This window comes from Ruditapes philippinarum, unplaced genomic scaffold (genome assembly GCF_026571515.1).
Source record: "Ruditapes philippinarum isolate M1 unplaced genomic scaffold, ASM2657151v2 ctg234_1_1_1_1, whole genome shotgun sequence".
NCBI classification, from domain to species: domain Eukaryota; kingdom Metazoa; phylum Mollusca; class Bivalvia; order Venerida; family Veneridae; genus Ruditapes; species Ruditapes philippinarum.
In genome coordinates, this window is record NW_026854287.1 from 80,084 (window position 1) to 90,245 (window position 10,162).

Sequence of the window (10,162 nt, forward strand, 5' to 3'; positions counted from 1 at the left end):
GCCCCTTTTTGACTTAGAAAATACATTGAATATGGGTAAAATCCACTTATTGCCTTAACCCTTTGAGATATTGCTTTGAAACTTTTAATGCTATTTCACATCATTACCCCCATCTGTACGCAAGAGAAGGTAACTCTGTCAAGGATTTGTTTTAAAAATTAAGGCCTTTTATCGACTTAGAATTAAATTTATTTAAGGCTCAACTCAGTTTTTTTTTCTTTCTTACCAGCCCTCTTTTGACTTAAACATTTCAAACTTTGCTGCAGTGTTCAAGGGTATCACACAATTCAGTAAAATAATTCTTCACTAAATATCTTAATGCTCATGGCCATTGTTCACTTTAAAAATACAGAGATTCTTGTATTGCCTTTTACTGCAAAAACTTTTTTTATTGGCAAGCAATAAAAAAGTCGAGCGCGCTGTCTTACGGACAGCTCTTGTATTTCTTCTATTAACATTTAAAAGGAAGATAACAAAGCACAAGGCATAATTTTCTGATTCAAAAAAAATAATTTTTTATCCAGAACATGAAAAAAAATTTGTGTAGGGGCAAATTTTGTGAGTCGGTCGCGTTACTGCAAACAAACATTTTTTTAAGGATGGCCCAAATTGTATTTGTGATTACAATTTTACCTGTCCTGAAGCATTTACACTAAGATAGATCTTCCAACTAGCTAAATGAAAAGACTTGGTATAAATAGAAAGCAAAACCACCTTTTTTCAAAGATCTTTTTAGATAATCCAGTATTTTTTCTTTCTTGTAGATATTACACTACATGACTATGCTGACTCCAAGCCAGGAAACTTTTCAGGAATAAGACCAAAGAAAGGAGAAATGTCCAAACATATTGATAAGAAAGGTAAAATCATTGACATTTCTTAACCATTGTACATTTAAGAAATAAATATCTACATGTACATTATGTTCTGAGTGCATTGTTACGAAATGATGCAAGTTTAGAATTCAGATGCCTAAGTTCAAAAGGAATGATTGTGAAGTATGTTAGAATGAACATAAACTTACACTAATTTTTAGCTCACCTGTCACAAAGTGACAGGGTGAGCTTTTGTGATCGCTTTTCGTCCGGCGTCCGTCCGTCCGTCGTCCGTCCATCGTCCGTCCGTCCGTAAACTTTTGCTTTAAATGACATCTCCTCATAAACCACTGAGCCAATTTCATCCAAACTTCACAGGAATGTTCCTTTGGTGGTCACCTTTAAAAATTGTTCAAAGAATTTAATTCCATGCAGAACTCTGGTTGCCATGGCAACCAAAAGAAAAAACTTTAAATATCTTCTTTTAAAAAACCATAAGAGCTAGAGCTTAGATATTTGGCATGAAACATCTTCTAGTGAGTGTCTACCAAGTTTGTTCAAATAAAAGCCCTGGGGTCAAAATTGGCCCCGCCCCTGGGGGTCATTGATTTTCCCTATATGCATATAGTAAAAACTTAAAATATCTTCTTTTAAAGAACCGTAAGAGCTAGAGCTTAGATATTTGGCATGAAACATCTTCTAGTGAATGTCTACCAAGTTTGTTCAAATAAAAGCCCTGGGGTCAAAATTGGCCCCGACCCAGGGGGTCATTGATTTTCCCTATATGCATATAGTAAAAACTTAAAAAATCTTCTTTTAAAGAACCCAAAGAGCTAGAGCTAAGATATTAAGCATGAAACATCTTCTAGTGAGTGTCTACCAAGTTTGTTCAAATTAAAGCCCTGGGGTCAAAATTGGCCCCGCCCCGGGGGTCATTGATTTTCCCTATATGCATATAGTAAAAACTTAAAAAATCTTCTTTTAAAGAACCCAAAGAGCTAGAGCTAAGATATTAAGCATGAAACATCTTCTAGTGAATGTCTACCAAGTTTGTTCAAATTAAAGCCCTGGGGTCAAAATTGGCCCCGCCCCGGGGGTCATTGATTTTCCCTATATGCATATAGTAAAAACTTAAAAAATCTTCTTTTAAAGAACCATAAGAGCTAGAGCTTAGATATTTGGCATGAAACATCTTCTAGTGAATGTCTACCAAGTTTGTTCAAATAAAAGCCCTGGGGTCAAAATTGACCCCGCCCCAGGGGGTCATAGATTTTCCCTATATGCATATAGTAAAAACTTTAAAAAATTTCTTTTAAAGAACCCAAAGAGCTAGAGCTAAGATATTAAGCATGAAACATCTTCTAGTGAGTGTCTACCAAGTTTGTTCAAATTAAATCCCTGGGGTCAAAATTGGCCCCGCCCTGGGGGTCATTGATTTTCCCTATATGCATATAGTAAAAACTTAAAAAAGAACTTAAAGAACCCAAAGAGCTAGAGCTTAGATATTTGGCATGAAACATCTTCTAATGAGTGTCTACCAAGTTTGTTCAAATAAAAGCTCTGGGGTCAAAATTTGCCCCGCCCCAGGGGGTAATTGATTTTCCCTATATGCATATAGTAAAAACTTAAAAAATCTTCTTTTAAAGAACTCAAAGAGCTAGAGCTAAGATATTTAGCATGAAACATGTTCTAATGGGTGTCTACCAAGTATGTTCAAATAAAAGCCCTGGGGTCAAAACTGGCCCCGCCCGGGGGGGGGGGTCATTGATTTTCCTTATATGTGTATAGCAAAAACTTAAAAATCTTCTTTGGAAAAACCCAAATAGCTAGAGTTTAGATATTAAGCATGAAACATCTTTAAGTAAATATCTACAAAGTTTGTTAAAATAAACGCCCGGGGGTCAAAACTGGTCCTGGCCCAGGGGTGACATTGTTTTTAACTATATGTGTATAGTAAACACTTTAAAAATCTTCTTTTAAAAATGCCAATGAGCTAGAACTTAGATGTTTAGCATGAAACATCTTATGGGTGTCTACCAAGTCTGTTCAAATAAACAAATAAAAGCCCTTGGGTAAAAATTGGCCCGGGGGTGGGGGGCGTATATACAGGTGAGCGACCTCAGGGCCATCATGGCCCTCTTGTTTATTATGACACAGAAATAAGCAGTATGGTAGTTGTTGAAGAACCATCATGGTTTGATAAGGACCTCGATGACTTTGATATCACAGTGGACAAGATGACAGACTCAGAGTCAGATGAAAGTGAAGGTAATGCATTAATACTGTATAAATTGATCAATTTATGGAGCACACCACCAGGTGAGTAAACTATGTAAAAAAAAAAGGAATCTTTTGAAAAAATATATCAACATTTTCAGACATGTGAATATTACCATTGATGCAAATGACACTGCATGTTTAACTCAAAGTATGTGTATGACCAAATTTATAATGTATTATTTTAATGCTACATGTATGTTGATTCTATCCTGTTACTAATAGAATTGGTGCTATTTCAGCATACTTTAATACATTAAATATAATAATGTTTACAATTAACAATATAATTTTAACAAGAGTATTTCACCTAATTTATAGATTTGACAATAAATTTAGTGATTGAAATAATTTTAATTTTTTTCAAAAACCAATACCTTAAGGTGTGTGTTGGCTTAAAAGTTAAATGTTATAAACCTTGACCAATTTATTGTTTGAATTTTTTTTCATATAAACTGTAAATTTTCTAGGCTGATTAATAGACAGCCTATTTACAGAAGTAAAATGTGTTATGATTCATTTGAAATACTGGACCAAATGTAATAATAAAAAATACTAATAACATTTATATTATTTTTATAAAAAAGGACAAAGTCATGACTCTGGGTTCTTAAATTCGTTGACTGTTTTGTTTATTTCTTCAAAAGGTAAAATGTAATTTTAATGTGATGCAAAATAATCTTACCGGAGACGAAAGGAAATTTCCTTGGTCCTTAAATTCGCAGAATTGACTTATCCACAAAAATTAGTGGCCCACAAATAATTTTTGAAGTATAGTATACTGAAATGTTAACATGGGCACTGTGTAAATAATAGCATTCATGAAGAAACTTTGTACAAGTATGACACATAACAATGCTGCACTATGCACTGTCATGATGCAATTCAAAATATCATCATTAGCATTTAAAACTATTATAGTCCTCATGCATAGAATTAGTTCACTATGTCACTTGTGTACAATTTTGCAAATGTCCCATAATGCATGCAGATGTATGTTATGTTTTTCAGAACATGTGAAGAAAGCTCCAAACATGAAAAAGATGAAAAAACTACAGGATAATACATGTACTTGTGGAGTTGTCTACCCTGTTGATGTTTGGTTTCAGTTAGCAAGATTTATCTACCCTGAATCAGTGACAACTTTTGCTCTTTTATGTAGGGGAACAAATGCAGTTGTGCATACTGTACAATTCTGGAAAACAACTTATCTCAGGTAATGATTTATTTAATGGAGAGATTTCTGATTACTTTACGTTTAGGTGTCTGTCACTAAATCAAGGAATCATGGATTCAAGATTAACTAAGGTCACTTCACAATCTAGCAAAAACAAATCACAGTATAATTTGTTTTTCCTTTGAAAGTATTGAAAAAATCAACAACAACAGGCAAACAAAAATATAGATTGAAAATGGTTCAAATTTTCTTAAAGTTTTTAATTTCACTGTTTAGCTTAAGTGAATTATTTTTAAACTAAAGGAATGTTGAATTCTTAAAACAAGTTATGCTAACCAAACCACAAAGGCACATAATCAGCACATAAATTTTTTAACCCTTCTGGAGAGCACAGTCATGGAGGATGCATATTGTGATGGGGTGGTCCGACTGTCTGTACATAAAAAAATTCCTGTTATCAGTATTCAATCAATAACTCAAGAAAGCATAAGTTGTGGTAACTTGGTAGCTTCATCGCCCATGGCCAGTAGCTGACCCATATTGATTTTGAGCTCATTAGGTCAAGGTCACTGTGACACTTGTCTAGTTAATAATAATAACATTGTAGAATTTTTTTCGGTCATATTGGCTTTTGAAACTTATTATTTTGTAATCATATATATAACTTATTATTATAAAACTTGAAGTTTTTGAATTACATATAAGAGTATAATCATATCAATGTGACAGGCAAATGAAGGGGGATAAAGTGTACTATGGACAATATGTATACTGTGTGTTTTGAGAGATAGAAAATAAAAAACATCTTTTTAAAAGGAGCGGTGGTAAAGGTGTGAGCCTTAGCCTAGTGATTGCTAGTTTAAGCCTTACATGGGTCACAACCATATCTATTCACGTGGCACCAGTACTGGTTGGTTTATAAAGTGCCATTATGGACTAGATAGTTCTTTTTTTGTTAGTTGGAAGGTGGTAAAAGCTTGAATAAATATGTTTCAACACATAATAAATATGTTTTAAATTTAGTATGTTTAGTACATAATTTTAATTGTATATTATTCAGGTACTACTGTGATGCAGCAGACATTCCCAATGATCTCCGTCAACAGGCATTAGATTGTATTCATGGACTTCGAGCAAGAACAATTAGAATGTTATTTTATATGTATCGTCCATTCGTCAATCGTACCAAAACAATGGTACCATTTGAGAACGAGCCACATTGTCTTGTTGGACAAAGATGCTTACTTACGTGGCATAAAAAGATAAAAAATGTGTGGAGTTTTTATTTTAAGTTCAGAAAAGGAGATAATGTTGACTTAAGCAGTAATCAAAGATGCAGTCTGAAGTCTAGGAATTTTGAGAAATGGCATCAAGATTTATTCTACAATCCTGATAATAACTGTTCAATATTGGAAGTAACGTGTCCGGGATTCACGCCACTACCAATTGTTATGGGTCTTATTTTGAATGGTGTTTATCTCAATGTTAGTCACGGAAGTATGCGTTACCACAGGCTGAAACTTGTCATGGATACGAGCTTCCGTGCAACTTCTAAAAAGAATCAGATGAGCATGCACGAACTTGTCCTTGACCCAGTTTTAGAGGTCAGGGTTTACCCATGGTGGCATCCTAGCTTTACTGATACACAATCTATGATACTGACAAACGAGAGTTGATGTAGACTGGGGTGTGTTCATCATATTAGATATGTCTATGTTGTAAGCTGGGTTACTGAACCAAGATTTTAAACCCTTGAAACCTTATTTTGCCTCTGTATTAATTACGAATGTTTTGAGTTGTGAAATTTTGAGTTGTGAAAATGAAAATTTGAATAAGTTCAGGCAACTGACTATACCTCTGGCAAATGCTGTTTCTTTCCAGCAAGCAAGGGGATATACATGTATAAGCCATGAGCAATGTTTTGTTTTGTATGCTTTCATCTTAAAAAATAATCATGTGTAGAAAAAAAAGGTAAAGAAAAAGAAGATTTTGTTTAATACAGACTGCATGTAAATCAAAATTCTAGGATAATTTTAAAACAGATTTGTTATTGTTTTGTTCATTAAAGAATGCTTATTGGAATTTAAATGAGATGCCACTAATGGAAATAATATTTGGCTTTTTTGTTTACCTCAAAGACTTATGATGATAGAACTGCTTACATTCCTTATTGTTTACAAGATTATTATGGGTAATAAGGGAGGTGGTAACACTATCTTTTTCACTATCAAATACAGTGAGGAAGCAAAGTTCTTGTCTTTCCATAGGTTAAAGATGGAAAAATTTTAAAAAAATCTTTAAATCATCGATTAAGCCTTTTAGCTGAAGAAAAAGGCATTTGAAAGTTCTGAAAATTCTGAAATCATTTACCCATGTTTCTCCAGGTTAATTTACATAATTAAACCTATTGTATGTGTATTTAATTTCACAGAAGCAAAGTTTAACATAAAGTTTCCAGTGTTGCGGGGCTTCCATTAAATTCTGAAATTTTAAAGTAGGGGACAGCAAAATCTCTCACATTGGAAGTCACATTTAAAATATAGTGTAAAAAATTCAGGAAAAGCAAACTATTTTTGTAATCAACTGCCAAATTTAGGTAGTAAGATGATTTCATCAAAAGCTTTCAATCTAAATGAATGCCCTATGGCTGCTTTGCTATATTAATTAGTAAACTATTACCACTAGTTGTTTCTCTGTTTATGATAGAGTGATTTTATTTGCTTAAATACATGTAGAAGCAAAGTTTTGTTTCCAATGTTAAATTGTATATTACCTATGTATCATGGAAATCAGTAAATAGTTTGGGACATCTAATATTATTTATATATATTTTACTTGAAAAACAAAAACATAAAACATGTATAAATTCATTCATAAAGAAACCAAAGAGACCCTGTAAACATTTCAATGTATTTATTAAAAGCATATACATGTAGTTATATCTAAAGTAAGTTTATGAAAAAGAAACAATTTTTGGATTGAATGTCACAGCAAATGTGTGCAAATGTTTCTACACAAATAGTTCATGTCAATTTTATAACTATAATAAGCTTTGAACATATAAAATTAAATAAATTTATATATAAAAGTGACATTATGCCAGTCCAAGGGTATAAAGCAAGTTTACAACTACTAGTCGAAATAAGGTTACATTTTCCCATAATATCTTTTCAGTTATATAATTTACTGCGCATTAAACATTAACAACAAATAACTCGCATAGCTTAAGGAAATTTCTGTAAATATCGCCTGGAAGTTACCTGTGATGTTCAATTTATAAAGAGTGGGGCAGCCTTTACATATTTTAGGCAGATTCATATATTATCCTTAACATTTTCCAATATCACCTTGTGGTCAATCACTATTATCTCAGTCAATCTTTTGAAATATATAGTAAATTCAGGTCAGCTTGACAATGAAAAAATGAGCATAATGTCACTTTAACCCTTTTGCTGCCAGAGGGTTATTGTTTTATTGATCACCTATTTGCCAGAGGGTTTTCTAAGAAATTACTATATTATTAATTAATATAATTATTATTATTTGTTATTAGTATTATAATAATTATATATGTTTCCAAATCTGTGAGTATAATAAAAATATTGTTGATGGTATAATTTTCTTTATATTTATTATTATTTTTATTTTATTATTATCATTAATTTATTATTATTACTATTATTATTATAGAAACGGCTAAAGCCGTCCATATGGCAAATACGCCGAAAATAACAGGGACGGCATAAGCCGTCACTATGGCAGTGAAAGGGTTAATGGATGTTACAATTTGATAGAATTGAAATCAATATATCTTGTGGAAATAGATGTGTTCTAGGCTTAATGAGGTTCCATCTGCCCTTTCAGGCACTGAGAGTACGGACCCCCGTGTGGAAATAGATACATAAATGAAGACAAATGTTGCTGTTTTTGTTTTTTTTAATCTTGTAATCTTTATTTTAAAGCTTGAAATAACTGTGCAAAGAACATACCTGATGATATTCAAATTTCTCTGCTGTAATATTTATCTCCGTCATTATTTCAAATCATTTGCATACACACGTCACTAAACATGTTTAATCTTGAAATATATGTTCTAGGTTTTATTTTATGAAATTGTTGTAAGTTTTGTTATATATAATATATACAGTATTTTGTTATATATAATATATACGGTATTATGTTAAACCTATTTTTGAGAAGATTTGTACTCATTTTGTTTTAACAGAATAAGTAAATTATATGAATACTGAATTTGTTCATGTTTTCCTTCACACATTTAACCTGCTATATTATTTAAATGGACTTGTCCAGTTTCCATTTATGGAATGTCCATTATCAGTTTCTGGTTAATCAAGTTAGGCTCAAATACAGACCGGTCAGACAGCACGGATGTGCACACTGCCGTAGCTCTATGCTGGCGGCAATTTTTTTAGGCTTATCAATTTCATCAAAGGTAGGTTTTAAAATGTCTACCAAATCAAGAGATTAAAGATTGTAAAAGGACAATTAGTTACTTGCGCATAAAAGAAAATTGCTATAATTGCTAAAAAGGGCTATAATTTGAACAAACTTGGTAACAAAGTCATTGACCAGACAAAACCATATATTCTCAATCATGATCTCAGACCTTAATCTTTTAGCTGAACTTTTTTTTTGTTATTCTTGCGAGGGACACATGTTCAACACCATCCTCAGTAACCCATGCATACTGACTTACTCCTTACGTATACACTTAATTGCATGATAAATGTAGTTCAGGGAAATCATTCCAAGTGGGGTTCCAACGATGGTTTAAGGCATGTATGTTTAGTCTTTTTTAAAATCCATTCAGAAACGACAGAATTATTGACCAGACACAACCATGTATGCACTATTCTGCATGAATTCATATAATGACTTTGGACGTGGTATGGCTATTTACTTGATAACTTCTAGAGTACGACTCATTATTATGATGTTTAACAAATTAATGCCAACTTATTTTAAAATCTATCCAGGAATGATAAAATCTTTGACTAGAAACTTAAATGAAAACATTTCTATGTAGTGTTACCTAAACCTAAGAGCTACATAACTGATGAGCTTCACATAATCTTAATTGTATAACATTTATCTATACAAAAGCATTCAAAAGTCCATCCATAGATGTCGAAATATCTGGGCCATCCTAGTAGGGGCTAATTTTGATCCCATTGTCATGATTTGCAAAATGTTGGACAAAAAGTCCACACCACACATAAAATACCAAAGCTTTGTCAGTCATCCTGTGTCTACATATAAATTCATAGGACCCCTTTGGTGCACAGATGCTTGGGGGTCCCTGTCCTTTCAATATTGAGACTTGATGGTAAAAGGTATTATATATAGAATTTATTTCAGTTCGATTGTGCAGGAAGCTATAAGCTTATAAATGCACTTTCGAATCTGTTCCTGGAACCAACCAGTACTGAGCAATGAGTGTAAAGTTTCTTGCTCAAGGAAACAACGACTTGCCCCTGTCAGGGTTTGAACCCATGTGGATAGCAATCATTAGATTACTAAAAGGTAAAAGGTATTGAATATTGTTTGAAAACCAGTTTTTTTTGTTGTAACAGCTGTCCAATTCATGTTTAAATGTTAAATATTTTTGATGCAGTGTCTACAGGGGTGATCACATTGGAGGCAGGGTCTTACACCAAGCGTCTGCTTTCATGCAGTCTACATGTATTTTGATTCAAGGGTTATTTGAACAACCTTAATAAAAGTCCTCTAGAAAATGCTACATGCAGTATATCTAGGCTCTAATCAATTAAATTTTGGAAAAAAGCTTTTCCAATCAAGTCACATAGGGCTAGCTCCAATTTTGACCCTACAGTCATGATTCAAAAGGATACATGCGAGGATCAATTGGGTT

At 32.8% G+C, this 10,162-nt stretch overlaps 1 protein-coding gene across 1 annotated transcript; it reads left to right on the plus strand.

Moving 5' to 3' along the window:
- Window positions 1–645: 645 nt before the first annotated feature.
- Window positions 646–6,357, plus strand: LOC132739676 (transmembrane protein 183-like). Its single transcript, XM_060727435.1, has 4 exons — window positions 646–860; window positions 2,973–3,083; window positions 4,104–4,308; window positions 5,330–6,357. Exons 1-4 carry the CDS (start codon window positions 836–838, stop codon window positions 5,943–5,945), a joined length of 957 nt encoding a protein of 318 aa, XP_060583418.1. The 5' UTR covers window positions 646–835; the 3' UTR covers window positions 5,946–6,357.
- Window positions 6,358–10,162: the final 3,805 nt, after the last annotated feature.